The sequence below is a fragment of the Sminthopsis crassicaudata genome, chromosome 1 (genome assembly GCF_048593235.1).
Source record: "Sminthopsis crassicaudata isolate SCR6 chromosome 1, ASM4859323v1, whole genome shotgun sequence".
NCBI classification, from domain to species: Eukaryota; Metazoa; Chordata; class Mammalia; order Dasyuromorphia; family Dasyuridae; genus Sminthopsis; species Sminthopsis crassicaudata.
The window spans coordinates 425,834,126-425,855,015 of record NC_133617.1 but is presented as its reverse complement, the minus strand read 5'-3'; the positions used below and the strand labels follow the sequence as shown (position 1 = coordinate 425,855,015).

General features: G+C 35.1%; 1 protein-coding gene across 28 annotated transcripts in view; it reads right to left on the bottom strand.

The window, feature by feature from the left end:
• RBFOX1 (RNA binding fox-1 homolog 1) overlaps positions 1-20,890 on the bottom strand; it is a 2,692,248-nt gene that overhangs the window by 472,046 nt on the left and 2,199,312 nt on the right. For 25 of the 28 annotated variants that reach the window (XM_074280462.1, XM_074280471.1, XM_074280466.1 and 22 more), the window contains one exon: positions 429-467. The exons of the other annotated variants lie outside the window; for them this stretch is intronic. In XM_074280462.1, the coding sequence (XP_074136563.1) occupies positions 429-467 (39 nt within the window). The remainder of the gene's footprint in view (positions 1-428; positions 468-20,890) is intronic. 28 annotated transcript variants of the gene reach the window in all.

Below are 20,890 nucleotides of genomic sequence, written 5' to 3'. Positions count from 1 at the left end.
TTCTAAAGTCTATTATCCTATGTTTCTTGAGTACAGTAGAAAATTTTCAAAGTCCTCCCCAATTTGGTATTACTTCTATCTTTCTAAGCTTATATCATCCTTCTCCAAAATCTATGCCTTGGCCAAAAAGAACTAGTTGTCATAATCCTTCCTCAGACCTTGATTTACTGATTCCATTCATTTGATCTCACTGTTCCCTATGTGCTGGAATTCTCCCTTCTCTTCCCTGTGTCCACAATTCCCATCGAAATTCTATCTAGATTTTTCAAGCTCCAATAAAATGCCCTATTCTTCTTTTCTAGGAAAGATGACAAATCTCTTCCTGAAGAACCTGGGGGATTGGGGTGTTACTTCCTGGGGTGACTGATTCCACTTAGAGAGAGCACTAGCTGTTAGGAAATTTTCATTTTTATCAAGCTTAAATTTACCTTCTTGCAGCTTCCTCTCATGGCTCCTTGTTCAGTTCTCTGAAACCAAGCAGAAAAAGACTAGTTCCTCTTCCATAGAACAATTCTTCAAATACTTGAAGACACTTATCTTAGCTCTTCTCTTTTCTAACTAGCTAAACATTCCCAGTTTCTTCAACCAATTCTCATTTGGTATGAAGTCATGGTTGACTTCTATTTTTTAAAGCTCAGAACTCAGGAGAAAGCAGATACTATAGCCTTTAACAATATCCCCATACCCTTCTCCATTTAAAGTCAGGAAACCTGGATTTGAATAGTTTTCCTTCTACATCTACCTTCAAGGTAGATGAAAATATATTGTTAAAGCAGATGCTTGTAAAACCTCAATATCATATCACCTCTTCATTAGAAGGAAGATGCATATATCTTTTAAAAAATTATTTATTTATTTTTAGTCAAATTAATCACTTTATTGTTAATTTAAGGAATAAAACAAGCATTTCTATAAACTATGCAATGAAATTGCAAATCTATTATGTACAATTCATTATTTCTCTTAAATATATAATAATACATATATCATATAAATTTCTTTTTTTTTCTTTCTTTCCCCCTCACTCTGCCTCTACAGGTGGCTACCATTAGATACAAATAGTTGTGTGTATGTGTATCTGTGTGTGTATGTAAAATTACTCTGTAAATACTTCTATATATCAGTTCTTTCTCTGGATACAAAAAAGTATCTTTATATTTAATTTATTTTTAATTTATATATTTATAGTAGTCAAAATGACATAGTCATTTAAAGTCCTTCTTAAAACAACATTATTGTTACTGTATACAATGTTCTTTTGATTTTGTTTACTTTGCTCTTCATCATTTCATTCAAGTGTATTCATGCCTTTCTAAGATCATTGAACTCATCACTGAGAATGAGACCCTTTACATTCTATCTAGATTTTATGCCATAAAGATGTAATAGGTATATTCACAGGATAACCATACTCTCCTAGTGAAGTGAAAGAGCAAATGTGCCCTTACCTTGCCTATGATGGTAGCATTCTCCATACCTACTAGTTGTAGCAAACCAATGAACTGTGGAAGATCCATGAATGCAGAATCTTATGTGTGATTTCAATTCAACTTGACAAGCTGCTGTTAGGTCATCCTTACTGGCTGAATGAAACACATTAAAAAAACGGGAACTACTGAGGAATTGGCTTATCTTTTTTCCCCCCAGGGAATCATTCCATTTAATCCTTCTTTCTGCCTTGGAATTCTCAGAATTAACTCTACTTGTGTACTAGCTGTTATTTCACAGGCTGCCACTACTTGTGTTTTGGAGCCTATATTTGAATGAGAAGTCAGACAACAGATACCCTAATGAATTAGGCTGGAAATAATAAATACTTTAATGAAATTTGTAGTATTGTTCTTTTTCATCATCTCAGCTGACATTTAATAGGCTTTTTAAAAAAAAAAGATATCTCTTTTATCTAAGTTTGTTATATTATTTCATTCAATCTCATAGCAACCTAGGAGAATTCTGTTTCATATATCTCACCCACCACTCCCATTTTAAAGATGAAAAAAAATGAGGTTGAAAGACTTTAAATACTTTGCCCATGGTCATAAAGCTAATTAAGAACATTGAAATAATTGTTAAGCCTTCCTTCCACATGTCCAACCAGTTGTCAGATTTTACTCTCATTTTAATTTTTGCCATTTTTTGGCATTTGGCACCTATTTTCTATGTTCAGTGCTATCAATTTAGTGCAATGCTTTGTCTGTTCTCATTTTGATTATCATAATGGAAACAATAAATTGTATTTCTGCCTTTAGTCTACCCCTTTTCAAACCCATTCTCCATATTATTGGTTCAGTAATTTTCCTAATGTTTAGCTATGATTATATAATTCCTCTAAAAATCCTTCAAGAAATGGAATGATCCCCACTTAGCTAGGCAGATTAACAATAGGCACAGGTTCATGTTGATCATTTTTATGCTATTTGTTTTCTTTCTCTTCTTTCTTGCAAAGAGAAAGGGCTGGGAGTTGTAATATGAAGGTAATTTTGAAAAAAATCTAGCTGTCCATGTTATTGGCCATCAAGGGTCAAGGAAGTAGATTGTAGTAATCTAAAATGGTAGGAAAAATAGAGTATTTTGAGTAATCTAATCATCACCAACCAGGATTGTGGTGAGTTGGTAAACAATACAGTAGAGTGGGTGGATGTAGGGGAAGTTTGTAACAACTATGTCTTTAGATAGGTTAATCTAGAAGCAAGATATGGGCCCTTCTGGCAAGGAGAAGGTAAAGTTAGCTCCAGGACCTGGTAGGGAACTTCTAATCCCCAAGAGAATTTTTTTGTTGACTATTTTTTCTTTGTGACCTTCTTTCATCTCCCTGTATAATGTTTTTACCGGAATCATGAAGATTCAAACAATAAGCAACAGAGCTTATGTGGTCACATGAGCTGGTTTTATATGAAGATTAATGATTGTATATTTTTATCAAAGAAATTGCCTATTTTAATCCTAGAATTTTGAGTGGTCCACTGTATTAGATGTGGAAACATAACAAGAATGTTTAACTTTATCCTATAAAGTTTTCCTCTTTCTGTATTCTAGGTTCTAGTCTAGTCTATGGGAAAGAGGGACATGTTTACTCTTTCATCCTACTAGAAAAGCACAGTCATTTTCTCGTCATACTTTAGTATACCTGAGTGGCAATAAAATATAAAGGGTCTCAAATATATATATATATATATATATATATATATATATATATATATATATATATATATATATATATATATATATATATACACACACACACACACACACACACACACATATATACATATATATATGTATGTATAAATGTATATTCCTTCTAGTGAAGAGTTGACGTGACTTAGTGGTTATAAAGACCTCTATTTTACCAACATTCGAGAGTATTTTCTATGCCATATTACCCTATTTTATGGCATATAGGGCATTTGAAGCAGAAGTTCAAATCTGTCCCAAGATACTTATTAGCTATGTGACCCTGGGCAAATGCTTTCACTTAACTACTTCCTCTTTTAGTTGCCTTGACAGCAAAAGGGGAATATAAGAACACCTACCTTCCAGGATTATTGTGAGGATCAAATAAGATATTTGTAAAATTCTTAGTTCTATGCCTAACATGCAATAGGAATTAATAAATACTAATTTCCTTCCTTCCTTCCTTCTTCCCTTATTTCATTCTTCCTTCCTTCCCTCTTCTCCTTCCTCCTTTTCCTTTTTTCCTTCCTTTCTCCCTTTCTCCCTTCCTCCTTCCTTCCTTTATTTGTTCCTTCCTCCCTCCCTCCCCCCACCTCTCTTCCTTCCTTTCTTTTTCCCTCTCTCCCTTCTTTCCTTTCTTCCTTCCTTCCTCTTTCCTTCCTTTGTTCCTTCCTTACTCCCTTCTTCTCTCCTTTCCTTTCTTTCTTCTTTCTTTTCTTATCTCAAGTCTGGAATCAAGTCCTCTTCTCTCCATCATTTCCATCTTTGTTTCTATCTTTTTCTACTTTTCTTTCAAGGTGTAATTCAAATGCTAACTCAAATCTTTCCTCAAATCTCTCTAACCCCTTTGACCTCCCTAGGTAAAAAACAACCTGTCCTTCCTCAAATGTTTCAGTTTGCCTCTCCTTATTCTTTATCTTATACTTCTTCAATTCTTCTTAATAGAGTATAAGATCTTTGAGAGCAGTTTTTTTTTTTTTAAAGATCTTTGTATCCTCACTAGCGTAGTGCTTCTAAATAGTACTTAATAAATGCATCATAATTTATCTTGAATTGGGATTTCAACTTCTAGTCTTCTGATGCTAATTCTGGTATGCCACACAGTTTTATCTACCTACTGGATTTATCTCGTAACAATTAAAGTGGAAAAGGGAAATTGTATTAGCCCACGAGAGCAGACATCTCAGCAAACAGAAAGTTGGTAAAGACTGCAAATTGAACATGGACTAAACAGTTACAGAATCTTCTGTGGAACAATGATTGACACTTTGGCTAAGTTCAGCAGAAATGAAACTTGCAGTCAATTAGGTTTTCTCTTAATAGTTTCATGTTAGGCAAAAGAAACTTTAGAAGAGAAACATAATTATTTAACTATTTTCCCTTCAATCTAGGTTGTTGGTTTTTCTTTTAAGCCCTCATCATCAGTGGTAAAAGAACATTACAGAAACATCTCCAATTCAATCTCCTGCTTAACCAAAGGCCTTTTTTTTTTTTTTTTTTTTTTTTTTTTTTTTTTTTTTGCTATGCCAAAGTTACAACCCATGTCCTAATTTCTCAATGTGTCTGTAGAAAACAGTAACAATATCTTAAGTTTCTGTTTGTTTCCATTGCTGTGATTTTTTCTCCATATTTGTTACTCTAGTTGAATGTTGAAAATATTTTGTGAAGCAGATAGAGCTCTAATTTATTAATTATGTATTAACCATAATAATTTCCATTGTACTGGTGAGAAAATAGGATCTGAAACATTTCAAATAAATTAAGGAGTGCTAGGCTTTCAAAATCAGAACTTTGATGCCAAAGGGAATGAGATTTCCTCTACTTCATTCTTCTCCAATAAAGAGAATCATAAGATTTTTGCTTCTCCTCTACTTTACTTTTACACAATTTCCAATTTTTAAGAGTTCATACATATAGCTAGACAATCAGGGTCTTATTACCTTCTTTACTCTCACATCATGGTCACATTGGGATTTAAAAATAGGCAATATTATTCCTAGAAGATTTAGGGTATGGAAAATTAGATACTTGGGTATTTCTGCTTCTCAGTTCTCAAAAGCAGACAAGAGCACCATTTCTCCAAAATCTTGGCCCTCTCACAGGAATAATGAAAACAATCAAGATAGTGGAAAAGGTAACAATGTGTTAAGGCTATTCAGGAATCTTCAAATGACATAAAAGCATGTGTCCTCTGGTTCAACAAACAGGTCAGAATTTAAAAAATTGATTGAGGTTTTTTACTCATCAGACTGAGAGGGTATTTCCATCATGCAGCCTTCACTTTGGAAAACAGAATGAAGGATTTTCTTAAAATTATATTTGAATGCCAGATATATGTAAAGGAGCATAATTCAAATTTCTGGCTTGGGAAACTGTAGTGGGGGGGTGGAGCTCTCAGGGTATTGTCTCTATACTTGCTGTGTTGACCTCAATGGAAAAACATAGTTGCAAAGCAACAATGATTCACTTGTATCCCAAGAGAGCAGAATGCCAGGGGAGCTACTGAATTGCCATTTAATAGGTACAATTTTAAAAGGATTCTTTTTCCTGGGCCAGCTGGGCCAATGTCCACTGAAGTACATAAGTTCATAGATTATAGACCTTGAAAATACTTTTATATTACTCATTCTATCCTTCCCTATTTTATAGGTATGCTTACTTATATATGCAGAGTAACTTCATAAGAGAAACCCTTTCAATTACATTCTATATCATTCTATCATTCTATCATTCTATATCTATATCTATCATTCTATAAATTTTGCAAATTTAGCTCCACAAACAAGAACTTACTAAGGATCCAAGATCCTAAGACAAGAGTGAGGAATGACTGGTTCACAGGCTGCAAAATAATTTGCTAAGGTAACTACAGGTGATGATGAGCTGAAACTAAGTACAATAACCTTCCACTGCTTGGGTTCAATAAATTGATAACTTTCTATGGCCTGCAAATGATGTTACAAATATTCAAATAGCTGTTGGCAGAAAAAAACAAAAACAAAACAAAACTAGTCTCATGACTATGTTTCTTACTTTTCACAATGAAGAGGGTGGTTAAAAAAAGAGTATTCTTTCTAGCACAGGATCCACTCTACTTGTAAGTATTGTTGACTGTAGTCTTCTGGATCAATCTAGAAGTATCTTTGGATTTTTCTAAAAGACCTGTGTTTTCATCAAAGACTCAGTCAAGAAATTAAAAAATAGAAGAAATCACACTAAAAAATTGAACCCTATACCAAATATAAGTATCAAGTCTTCCTTCCTTCCTTCCTTCCTTCCTTCCTTCCTTCCTTCCTTCCTTCCTTCCTTCCTTCCTTCCTTCCTTCCTTCCTTCCTTCCTTCCTTCCTTCCTTCCTTCCTTCCTTCCTTCCTTCCTTCCTTCCTTCCTTCCTCCTTTCTCTTTTCCTTCCTTCCTGCCTTTCTTCTTCCTCTGCTTCTTCCCTCCATTCTTTCCTTCCTTCTTTTCAAACTATGGACTATTTTTCAAAATCTAGGAAATCAGTTTACAGCAGGTCACAGGGTACATATTCATCTTTTAAAACTATTGACTTGGAAGATGAAAATAATCTTCAAAACGATTTGTAACCATTTCTGCAGTCTTTGTCTATCAGAAGACCTGTAGTGCTCCCTTAAGGCCCACACTTCAATGCAGCAAACTCTGAGTAGGTGCTGGGGGACAAAACAAGTCAACAGCTCAAGCCTTGTGACTGGCTATTGATGCAATTGCCCCTCAACTGAGCCTGTGAATCATCTCGGGATTTGTGTGTCAGAGAAACTGCATAATGGAAAGAATATTGAACTCAGAGTCAGTTGATTCACAGACCCACAAATCTAAACCTTGAAGGGACCTTAGAGGTCATCTAGTCCTTTCAGAGAGGGAAACAGAGGCCAAAGGAGATTGGAGGACTTGCTTAAAATCTCCTGGATACCAAACATCAGATGTAGGGCTTGAACCCACTTCCTCTGGCTCCAGAGTCAGTGCTCTTTTTTTCCATTGCCTTCTTCATTCAATTTCCTATTCTGCTACTTAATAAGTGGCATAGTAAGCTGTGTGATTTTCTCTATAAGCAAGTCATTTTCTCGAAGCCTCAGTTTCATTATCAGAAAAATGGAAATGATGGTATTAGAATGACCTACCAAAGTAATATGAGGAGAGTGGTTTGTGAATGTCAGGTTACATGATAATGTGATTATTACTCTTACTTCCACACTAAATTTACAATCTATTTTATCACCACTCCAGAGCCATGTCAGTGTTTAAAAAACAAAAACAAATGGAATCTGAATGCACATGCAATCATACTTTAAAAAATACCTATCTCTTTCTTTTTTGTTATTCTGTGTCTTTCACAACATGGATAATGTGGAAATATGTTTTTCTTGACTACACATACAATGTGTATCTTTCTGAAAGAGAGAGAAAAGGGAAAGAGGAGGAGGCAAGATAATTTGGAATTCAAAAATGTAAAAAAATTGTTTTCATATGTAATTAGAAGAAAATATGTGAAAATAAAATTTAAAGATAACCTTTCTTCTCTTTAGCTAATATTTAGCCATGGATAAGAGAAATTAGGGAGCTAGTCAGCAGAATCAGGGTACTAGAATTAAATATGATGAATAGATAGAAATCATCCATGGTGCTGTTTCTATTCCTTTGCTGAACAATCTCTTATGTCCCCAACTTCCCAGAATTCTCTCTACTGGAGTAAAACCACTAATGGTTTACTAATGGACACTAATAAGTGTCCAATGCTCCTAGACTTTGTCTGACCCTCTGTACAACTTTGTGGGCAAACTCTGTGTCTCATCGTTTGAATTTTTTTTCTTCTGCAAAGACAATGGTCTAATCTAGATTCATGAGATGAATTTCTGGATAACACTTCTGAATCTCAGGGGCTTTATGTTATTATTATTTTTTTTTGTATCCACCTCAATGTATGTACTTACAATAAACTTAATAAATGGTTGTTGAATAGCTAAACTATTTCAACTGGTAAAATTAATAAATTGATTGTGCATTTAAACATTATAAGAAGAAATTACTTTCTGCCTAGAGGCAAAAAGGTAGCTAGGTAAATAGTGGATAGAGGTGGATAGACTGTTAGCCTCAGATTCAGGAAGTTCTGAGTTTAAATCTGAATTACTATATGTGGGCAAATCACTTAACCTCTGTATATGTCAGTTTCCCCAACTACAAAATGGGAACAGAATCTATTTCTCAGATTTGTTGTTAGGATTAAATGAGATAATATTGGTAAAAAGCACTTAACAAAGTGCCTGGCATATAGTAGGTGCTTTATAAATGTTTATCTTTCTCTACTACATAATAAGCTCTTAAAACATTCTTATTTCTTCCTTCCCCTTCCACTCTTTTATCTTTCCTTCCTTCCTTTTATAATTGCTAACTTCATTCCCTTCCCTAAGAGAAAAATAGAGAAGAATAGTTTACAATTATGTTTAATTCCAGTATCCTGAAGTCATCATCATAAATAAAAACTTAATCATGAAGAAGATACTGCTCGGCAATAATTTTTGCAACAAAGCAGCATCACAAATTCAGGTATAGAATAAAAGAACTAGGAAAACTTGATTTCTAATCCTAGCTTTATCACTACTTAGTTGTGAGGTTTAGGCAAGTTAGTTGACCTCTCTTGGATTAATTTACTCTTCTGTTTTACTTGGTGTATGAAAACATTTATTCACTGTCTCTCTTCCCTTTCCCCCCATTGTCTCTGTCTGTCTCTTTCTCTCCTCTTCTCTCTAAATTTGTCAAGTTTAGAGGTAAAAAAAAAATAGAAGTGGTAGTAGTGTGGGAAAGTTCTTTATAGTAAGAAAATCTGAGTTCAAATCTTGACTCTTTTTTACTGTGTAGCCATAAGTAAACCACTTATTGTTTGATTTTATTTTCTAATTTTTAAAGGGCAAGTAACTGTCTCCAGCCCCTGGAATCCAATATTATTATTTTATTTGACAAAAAAGCAAATTCTTATTTTCTTTCTATTCTTATCACTGGTTTTGTTTTAAGTCAATGTGGAGGTACCCAGAACACTCCTGTGAAGTGGAGAATAGGTTTGGTTAATGTATTAGTAGAACTGAGTAATTGAGGAAAATGAAGCCCATGAACTTTCATTTCAATTAATCTGATTCAGATTTTGGGGAACTAAACTATATTACATCAAGTTGGTCTAAAAATGGGAGTAGTTTTTTTTCTATTTGTCATTTGAAGCAATAGGTATACCATATTTTTTTAACTATAAAGTTAAAATGGAGAATGTTTAAAATGTAGTAGTAATTTTATTAAAAAAAAATAATTCCAGGTACCTCATCACCTTAAGAAAAGAAAAAGAGGGGGGAAAGTATGTGTGCATTCATGAAACAGTCTTCCAGAGCACTGCAGTGAATTATTGGGACATTGCAGGGTTTAAGACACATGCTTTCTGAAGCATGACAGGAGAATCTGCAGCTTTTCTCTTTATGTTTAAATTACTTTGCTTCTTCCTTGACTACTTTTCCTGACCTTTCAGACTGCCTCCTTCTTTATATTTCTCCTTGATTCCCTTAAACATTTCCTATTTTTATAGTTCAGAGACCTCTCTTAATTCTTCTTTTCTTTAGCCTCATTTTTTCCCCCTTCCTTCTTCTCATATGATCCTCATTTGACCCTCCCATATCAAGTCTTCCAACATTATTACACTTCTCGCTCCACCCCATCCATCTTCCCGTCTCCCTTGTTGCAATATATATTTCGGAGTCATGGATCTGTAAAACTCCCTGTTCTCATTTCCATTGAACATGATGCAATGACCAAGAGGTTCTCTTCTTATCCAAAAATTGCAAATGCTTAATAATAGGGAGAGACTGGAACCTGGTTCAAGTCACTTAACCTGTGTATCTTTTACCTTTATCTGGGAATTAACAGACAACTTTAAGATGTTACCCCTAAAATACAAGATAAAATATGGGGCTTTTTTATTATATTCCAAAGAAATCGGTGGCTGCCTTCAAATAAATTCAGTAGAGTACTAGCAAGTTCCCTGAAATGATCACTTGTTTTTAAAAAGAAGGCACCTACACAGAGTAGAAGATTGTTGGATTATAATGATGAGCTGGTATAATTTTTGAATAATTCTATACTTGGATTTAAGCTTAATCAGAATCATTTGAAATATGACATTAGGTAAGTTATTTAAACTCTCAGACCCTCAGTTTCCTCATCAGTAAAATGAAAGGATCTTAACTTGAATTATAAGGGCAACTAGGTAGCATAGTGGCTAGAGTGCTGGACCTGGAGTAGGAAGACCTGGTTCAAATACAGCCTCAGATATTTATTAGTTGTGTGACCCTGGGCAAGTCACTTACAGTTTGCCTCAGTTCCTCATCTACAAATTGAGCTGGAGAAGGAAATAACATATAACCTCAACATCTTTGCCATGAAAACCTCAAGAAATGGGATCACAAAGAATTGGATAAGACTGAAATGAATGATCTATATGTCTCCTTCTGGCTCCATATCAATAAGCCCATGATGCTCCCACTATTTGGAATTCTTCAGATCTTTGGTCCATGAAAGAGAAGAAACATATGAATGATCCTAGTTTTATATATCTATTTCCACTGGATTTGATTCTAATAAATGAATTATTGATTTTAAATATCATATACAAATTACTAATAGAACAATTTCACCTAATCTTTCTAATATCCTTGATATATAGATTCTTGTGGTTCTCTTATGGAGAACCCATGCAGTATGAAGATGGAATTTGGGGAATAACAAGGAGGCAAGCTGAGTTTGACTAGACCTTAAACTGCCTAAAAAGGAATAATGTAAAATAAGCCTGGAAAGGACTTGATGCTGCTTGATTAAGTGCCTACTATGTGTCAGGCCCTGTGCTAAGTACTCTAAAATATTATTTATCTAATTTGATTCTCAGAAAAAATTGGAACGATAGATACTATTATCTCCATTTTAGAGTTGAAGAAAATGAGGTACATGGAGGTAAATGATTTGCCCATAATCACATATCTTGTTAAATGTCTGAGTCTGATTCTTAACTGAGACATTTCTAACTCTGTACCCAGTGCTCTATCCATTGTGCCACCTAGCTGAAAAGCTAAGGAATTTGTATTTTAATCTAGAGGCAAGAAGAAGCTATAGAATATTCTTGGGGCACTACTTCTGGTAATGGTGTAGAGAATATCCAAATGGGGATGGAAGGAGAGTGCCAAGCAACCAATCAGGAGTGTCTTGAATTCTAGAAATTGTGAGGGCCAGTCCTGAGATGTTAATGTCAGTGGAGAAAAAGAGATGGAAGCAAGCAATGCTTCAAAGGTAGAACCGATAAGATTTGGCAAAAAGATTGGATAGAGGTGATGAAGAAGAAGGAAAATTTGTGGCTGATTCCTGAGGTTGTGAACTTGGATGATTGGAGAGAGGGAAGTATCCTTAAGAAATTTGGAGGAAAGATAGGTATAGGAGAAAAGATAATGAGCTCTGTTTTGGACATGTGGAGTTTGAGATGCCTATGGGATATCCAGAGGGAGAAAGATATCCTGCAGGCAGCTGATGATGCATGAATGAATTTCAGGAGACAGAATCGGGCAGAATATAGATATTTGGGAATCATCTACATTGAGGTGATAATTGAACCCCTGGGAGCTAAAGAGATGACTGGGAAAGGGTATGTGGAGAGAGAAGCACCTAGGACAGAGCTCGGGAGGACATCTACAATTAAGAGAAGGTAAATGCATTATGATCCAACAAAGTTGCCTGAAAGGAAAACTCTAATATAAAGAAAAAAGGAAAAACAGAAAACAGAAAGATAAATAATAAAATGAATATTGTTATTGTTATTACTGCTCAGTCATCTCAGTCATGCCCCGACTCTTTATGACCCGATTTGGAGTTTTCTTGGCAGAGATATTGGAATGGTTTCTCATTTTCTTTTCTAGATCATTTTACAAATGAGGAAACTGAGGAAAAAAAGGTTTGTCCAGGGTCACACAGCCAGTTAAGTTTCTGAAGCTGGATTTGAACTAAGGTCTTCCTGTTCACCCAGCTGACCTTAAATAGCAAAGGAGGTGACAGAGAATTTAATATTTAGGAGGAGGTCAACAATAGTAAAACTGTGCATAGGATAAAAAGGATAAGGACTGAGAAAAGACTATGAGTTTTAGCAATTAAGAGAATATCAGTAATCTGAGAAAGATTAGTTTCAATTGAAGGGTAGAAGCTCAGAATCCAGATTACAAGAGGCTGAGAGTATGGGAGAAAAAAGGAATCAGAGAAAATATTCATCTTCACTCTACTCCCCCTCAACCTCTCTTGGATAGCTAGTTGGTGCTGTGGATAGAGTCCTGCATCTGGATTCAGAAAAACCTGACTTCAAATCCAGCATCAGACAATAACTGTGTGACCATGCAAGTAGCTTAACATCTGTTTACCTCATTTTCCTCAAATGTAAAATGGGGATTATAAGCAGCATCTACCTAGTAGGGTTATTATGAGGGTCAAATGATTTTAAAGTTATTATACAGGGCTTGGCACATAGTAAACACTATATAATTGTGTATCCTTTCCCCTTTCGATCTCCATTCTCCTTCCCCTTCTACTCTAATTTAAGAGAAAAAATACAGGATAAGAGTTTTGGTGTTGGAAGGATCAAATGAAAGCATTTAAACAAGGAGAAGCCTGCACATGTTTGTAGTAATAGGGACATAGCTAGTAGATAAATGAAGAAGAGGGAGAGAGAGAGAAGAAAGGGAGAAGGAGGAGAGAAAAAGAGAAATCTTTGTAGAAGATACCCGTGGGGTTGTTGTAACACACTATACTATAGCAAAGACCTGAAAGGGTCTGAGTTAACTTTGTCCCCAGGTCATTATCTGTTACTCTCTTAAAGAAGAAATATAAAAATTGTTTTAGGACTTCTGGGGAATGGATTCTGAGACCCCAGAGATGTCACTGCTGCCTTGCATTTTCTTCATGATGAGGAGATGTGCAGAAGTCATGAGGCTAGTTTCTTTTGAAAAAAGTTGAGGGGAAAGGAGGTTCTGATAAGTCTGGGCTGAGCTAGGCAAGTTCTCTGTGGAAACAAGGGAATGGACTATGGGAGGCTGCTGCCTTGGACAGCCTGGGCCTGAAGCCTGCCTCTTTTCCTTCGCATTTTTGTCAGTGCTTTCGGACTGAGAAAGAGGCCCCTTGGGAAACCTTTGTGTGTGAAGAGCTGCCGCAGCAGCACTTCAGTGGAGATAGTTAGATAAATACATCTGAATAAAATTGCATATTTTTAAGTGCTTTATTAATACGGTTGGGTAGAGAGCATGCTAAATTTCCACATTCTGGAGATGAAGGTTACAAGAGGAGGATTACAGAGAGCTCTAAATGAAAGGGGGCAGGGAAGGACAAAGGTAATGAAAGACAAATTCCCGTTAAATGTGACCTACAATTCTCATGTCAAAAAATAAACTCAATACTGGCAGGTCCATAACTACTCATTTGAAAACTAAGGCAGAGTGGGGTAGGGGATACAGCATTAGTCTTGGAACTAGAAAAACATGGGTGCAAGTCAGACATTTATCAACTGGAAGACTGTATCTCCATGGAGCTCCATTTTCTCTTCTGTAAAATCTGGAGGTCAGATCTGATGGCACCTAAGATCCTATCTAACTCTAAATCTATATATCCTATATATCAACACATGTACTGAAGTATACTTCCTTATAGTGAGCACAATCTAGTTAGCTGAATCTTAAGTTATTAGGGCTAAATCTATATAATCATGATACAGATGGTATAGAAATTACTTGAGCAATTACTCTGAGGAGTACTCTGGTCAAGATTCCAGATCTGGAACAATTTATCACTCCAAGTCTGAGAGTTCAGAGAAATAATCCTTTAATGAGAATACATAACAATCCACAAGTTGGTAAAAATCAGTCTAAGAAAGTAAAAGTAGGCAAATGCTATCATGAAGAAAATGCAAAGTAGTAGCAATGACATCCCTAGGGTCTTAGAATCCATTCCCCAAAAGTTCAAAATCTATTTTTTTTTCCTCTAAGAGATACACAGATAATGACCTGGGAGCAAAATTAACTCAAACCCTTTCAGGTCTTTGCTATAATATCATGGATTATAACAACCCTACTGGTATTGTTAGATGTTTAAGGGTCAACTTAAAAAACAAGTTTCTGGATTAGTGCTGCAGGCCCAAGTAGCTGATGACTTTGAACCAATCAACCCCTTCCCTTTTTATCTGCTTCAGTTTACTTGTGTCAACTGAGTTGAATATCCATTGTAGAGCCTTCTAGGTCAATTACCTATGACCACTGACTGTTCTACTAAGCCTATCTCTGTCTAGTCCTCTTTTTTTTTGTAGATAATACTTCTTAATAATAATACCACCTTATTCTACATAGAATTTCATAATTTATAAAATACATATTGTTCAGCAAACCTTCTGACATGTTATCAAGCACATTTCATACAGAAAGCACTGTGCTGGTCCTGGGAATGCAAACACAGATATCATGGGCTTCTGAATTGAATGTGTATTAGAATGTGGGATAGTGGAGGGGGAAGGATAACTTTGCAAATAAGGATGATGTAAAAGAAGTGTAAAAGAAAGATAATAGTAAAATGATATGAGAAATCTGAGGAGACAAAAAAAAATCACTTTCCACTTGGAGGGGTTGAGGAATGTTCTCTCTATTCTCAGCGATGCACCCAAACTTAAGCCTTCATTACTATCCATCTGAGCAACAAGTAACCATCCTGTCTCTATTCTTTCTTCCCTCCTACCCATTTTTCACATTGCTGTCCAACTAATCTTCCTTATATAGAGAGCTGATAATGTCACTCTTCTACTGAAAATGTTCTATAGTTTCCTATTTCCAAACAAGTTAAGTTGAAACACCTTATATGTCTTTGAAAGCCCTTCAAACTTTAGTCCCATCTTATCTCCTCAGTGTTCTCTAAATCTCCCTGAATTTCCAGTTATCTTCCTAACTTCTGTGCCATGGATACCTATGGACATCTGGTAATGTCTATGGTTACCTTTTGAGAGTAATAATTTTTAAATACAAAAAACAAAATACTTAGTATTACAAAGGAAACCAATTATATTGAAATATAGTTCTCACAATAAAATTTTAAAAGTTCATGGGTTAGGAATTCCTGCTCTTGTCAAATTGCAATATCCTCTCTTCCCTGAACATACTCTGCTGTTTCCCCTTCTCTTTCTCTTTATACAGATTGTTACTTATGCCTGAAATATCTTCCTCTTCATTTTTGAAGAAATAAATTTGTAGAAATAAATGCCAGTTATAGGAAAACTTTCTTGATTCCAACTATGAGGAATAATTTTCCTTTTAAACCCCTCATGCCACTTAGATGTATTTGCCATATATTACAATATTTTCAGTATCTCTTGCCTTAATCCTATTTTCTCTTCCTCTAGATCCTCCATTACCTGTAATATTGAATATATATTCTTCCATTGAGTATTCTGAGATCTTCACAGCCTGACTTTGGTTTACTTTCCTAGTCTTAATCACATAGCATTCTCTTTCGTGCATACTATATTGTGCCTCATTTATGGCATATGATCTCCCATCTCTGTGACTCTTCCTTGGCCTTACCTACCTCCTGGAAAGCCTTTTCTTCCTATCTGCCTCTTAGATTCTAATTTGTTTCAAGGCTCAGCTCAAGTACCACCTTCTACATGAAGTCATTCTTGTTCTTCAGCACTGCTGGTAATACTATTTTATCTATTTTGTATATGCCTACACATTCATATATATACAAAAATATATAATATATAATGTATTTGTATATATACTCATGCTATTTTTTCAAAGAATATAATATCCTAATCAAGAACAGGGATTATTTCTTTTTGTCTTTTTATTTCCAGGGCAATGCTTTGCAAAGTCATTTAATCCATCTTTTCCTCAGTTCTCTTATTTATAAAATGAGTGGGTTGGATTTGATGCCTTCCTATTCCCTTTCAGGTTTAAATGTATGATCCTATAGAATTATTCTCTCCCTTAACACCTACTAACAGGACTCTGCTTTCATTAGGTACTTAGTAAATGTGTGTTTTTTTGTAAGCTGAACATTATTTGATATTCACAATAATATTATTAAGTAGGTGAATCAGGAGTAAGTATTTTGTATGTTATACAGCAGAATCTGAAGCTCAATGAAGTTAAATCACTGTTTTAACAGTCTGGACATATATTCAAAAGAATACTGCTGAGAGCAAGTGATAGAGTCACATTTAAATGCAGGTCTTCAGACTCCAAGGCCAATGCCCTTTGCACTAAGTCACATAACCTTGAGTTGTCTTTAGAAATCCTTCCAGCTTGCTGTAATTGCATCGAGGAAAAGTGGGAGGAAATCTAAATAGATCATCAATTCCCATTCTTTGGGACATTCTGACACTTGAAGATCTCATTAAGTTATCTGGCACTATGACACTCTTCCCTAAAATACTTGTATTTGTATATTTATTTAGAAATCACAATGTAGTCTATTTTGAGTTGCATAATAACAATTGTGATAACGGGAAAACCCAGAGCTAGAAAAATAGCTGCTGTTCCAGCTTAATGAAAAATAACACAAATATACCTAATGATAACTCTCAGAGGTCACAAAGGCTGCAAAGAGCTTTTGATTGACTATACTGACATAGTCTGCCAAACTTCAACAATATCTGGATATACACATTTTATAATTTCAGGATTTTAAAAAAATATATACTAAGTCATCTGATTCCCGAAACATTTTAAAAGTATGCCCCTCAAATTGGCTCTAGTCGCCACTCAATATATACCCCTGCTGTTCTGTCATTGGGGAAAAGGATCAAAATGACAGCTCACTCTTTGTTCTATTTGGGAAACTTAATAGGTGTACACTTAAAAAAAAAATCTACCAATAGTTCCAATATCATAAAATAACTACTTCTGAAATGATATTTTGCTTTTAATTTTTAGATTAAATGTTTACCAACTACCTTATCAACTGCTAAAGTAATTTTTAAATTCACATTTTTTTGAAAAGGGTTTTTACTTTTTTAAGGAAAGGCTGTTCTTTATCAATAGGAGTAAATGGTAGAACTTTACTTCCATTAGTAAGGATTCATGTATTTCCATATTGCTATTTCTCTCTGTTTCTCTCCCTGTCTCTCTGTGTCTCTGTCTTCCTCTATCTCTGTCGCTATTTCTGTCTGTCTCTTTCTCTTTGTCTCTTTGTCTTTGTCTCTCTGTGTCTCTCTGCGTCTCTGTCTCTCTCTTTCTCACATGTGCAAACACACACACACACACACACACACACACACACACACACACACACACACACACACACTGTGCTCATCATTTATTCCCATTGTGGAAGCAGTACTGATTTCCAAATAAATAGTGGATATCCAGGCTTGAATCATACTTTATACAATTACTTGTCTTATGACACAAGCAAGTCACTTAACTTTTTGAAGCCTCAATCTCCTCATTTTTAAAAGGGGAATGATAACAACTGCTATTTAGATTAGGTTTTAGCATATGCATCCAGATAAAATGCACATAAATTATTTTGTAAACTTTAAAAAAAAGTGAGTTCAAATTTCAGTTATTTTTTATTACAAATGATTCACAAATTATGAAGACCATCGATCGATCAGAGGGGTTTTTTTTTTTTTTTTTGAAGGAATATTTCTTTCTCCTCATGGTTAAAAAAGACAGAAAGAAAGAAAAAGCATATTATCTTCCTAGAAAATGTTGAGGATAAATAATATTAGCAATAGCTATTCATTGGGTGGGAATAAAGTTAGATAATTTGGAATACTCTCTGAAACAAGATATCGATTAGTTAAGATAACTTCAATATTCAATTTATTTGGAACAACTGCCAATGTAAACCAGAATGGAATAATGTTAATTGACAACCAAAATTTTCATCAAAATACTCAATAACCAGCAAATGTATCTCTAAGGGAATAGAAATGTCTTACCCTGAACATAGCAGAGAAATTCCCTCAAAGGCTGGGGGAAAATGCAATGGATGCCTTTTTCCTGCTTTCCCCAGGTGCTGCCATTAGAGAATTTTAACATCCATTAAATTGTCACTTCCTGGTGCTGCCAACTTTTCAAGGGGGACAATTCATTCTGACAGAACCATGGGCCATCACATACCCTAACAGTTCAGTCGGAATGAACAGGAAAGCCCTGAGAGCTGATGGATTTATTAGTGATTGGAACCGGCATATATATTACCTACATGGCCAAAGTGAGGGGTTAGCACAGTAGGCCTTATAAGCTCCCTCTCAAATGCAGCTTTACTTTTTAATTCTTAAACTCTACTTAAAAATTTTTATATTATGCAAAATGGGAAATGAGTTTACTACTACTTACTTCTAATCCATTCCTATCAGAATACGGCCATTTCTTGTTGCTTTCTTGATTCAAAAGGACTTTTTAAATGATGTTTCTTTTTTTAGCTAAAATATTCACTGCCACCTTTCACTGTATCAGCTGGAAAGAATGACATGCAGTACTCACAACCTGGCTCCATGCCTTCATGAGAAAATTTAAATGACTGGCAGACTGGCTAATAGTGGTAAAAAAAAAAAAAAAAAAAAAAAAATTTGTCCCACTCCTTTTTCTATCTCAAGGCCAATACACTTTACAAATATTAACTAGGATTTACAAATCTCCTTTGACTTTCATAATTTCATAATAAATGTAGGTTGAGACACTTAGATTTGCAGAGAAGTAGAAATTGCAATAAGAGTACAAAGTTGTTAAGTAAGAGATTCCTCCTCTGCTTTTTTCCTAACACATTTCCTTTCAAGAGAAATAAACATTTCCTCAGAGCAGCTCTATGATGCAATGACAGAATGCTGGGCCTCAAGTCAGGAAGACCTGAGTTCAAATTCAGCCTCAGACACATATGAGTTGTGTGCTCAGCCAAGTCACTTTAACCCTGATTGCCTCATTTTCCACATCTGTAAAATAAGATAAAGAAAGAAATGGCAAACCATTATAACATCTTTGCTAAGAAAACCTCAAATAGGGGTCATGAAGAGTAAGACATGACTGACCAGACATGACTGACCACTGAAAGCACTAAACAGTCCATCCATAAATACACAAATTTCCAATGGAAGCTAAGTGACCACAATGACAAATTTTTTTAAAGGGAAGGCAGAAAGATATAATTTACCATGAATTTCATGAAAAACTAAAAAACAAGTGTAGAAATCAAATTTTAATTACAAAAAAGAATAACAGCTTAAAATCCAAACTTTATAAACTGGCATTCAAGGTATTTAATCATGTCCTACTCCCTTGCATGATGAGGTTATACTTGTCTTCCCTGCTAGAACATAACTCAAGAGCTGAGGCTATTGGTGTCTTCGCTACTCAATTGAAGACATGTGTTAAATAAATGTGTTTTAAGATCTATTGAAACCCAGTGGAGGCAGACAGATTGGTTTTCTATGAAAGCTGAATGGCTATTTTCATTGAGGGCTAACCTTCCTGTATAATCCTGCCCCAGTGATTCCTGTTAAGGATCTTGGGCATTAAACTATAACAGACAAGCTTTCTCACTCCCTTGTATTTGGTCTTCGACATATTAAATAGCTGCTCTGAATGCTGTCTCATCAGCACTGGTGCCAATGAATCACTCCCTCCATTCTGGTCCCTGTTCTGATATTTTCTGTCCTGTATGAGCATTATGCCCCTTCCAGGTGGAATCGACTCAACCAGAGAATCAAGTTTACAATTAGGACTCTGTAAGACAAGTGTCTTATTGTCTCTTAGCCTCTATTTACATTTCTCTTCTTTTTGAAGCAGTATTTAATTTCAATTCCATTAAAAAAAATGAGGTGCTAGTATGTATAAGGCCTTGGGCTATGTACAAGGATTACAAAAACAAACAAAAACAAAAAAGAAACAATTGCTACCTTTAAGGAGCTGACTTTCTACTGGGATAAAATATTATGTATGCAGATAATTTTTAAAAAGTATATAAATAGTGACTTTGGATGGAAAGAAAACTGAGTTAAGGACCAGCTTTGTGAGACACTCTGAAGGAAACGGAATTCTTTAAAGTAGAAATGAGGAAGAAACAAAGAGAAACCATGTAAGTGCTTGGAGGCAGGAGACTACATACAGGGGATAATTACTAGTTAAATTTGTCAAGAGGAGAGTGCATGAAGGGGAAATTATAACAAAACAAAACAAAACATTAGGTGGGAGCTATTTACCACACTATGGATTTTGAATTTAATCCTAGAGGTGAGAGGGAACTCCTGAAGACTAGTCGTTTAGGAGTTAAGATGAGTATAAACCTGGAAGCATTGGCCTTTTACTTCAGGAACGCTGCAGGGAAACCCCAAAGCAGACTTTTACTGAACTGAGGTCAACTGTATGACTAAGATCAGGAGTTTAAATTCCATCTTTCCAATACCATATATATTTATCCCCTTTTCTCTACTCATATTAACCACATTTTAGCTCAGATCATCATCTTTTTTTCCCCTAATCTTCTAATCTACTTGCTTTCAGTCTCTTGGCTCGCTGAACTGTTCCTGCATTTACCAAAGCAGATCTGACATACCACCACCTTATTCTAAAGTTTTCAGTGGCTCCCTCTCTACACATGCAGATTACATGAAATCAGATTACCTAAGAACAATAGTTTCTTATGGAGGCAGCT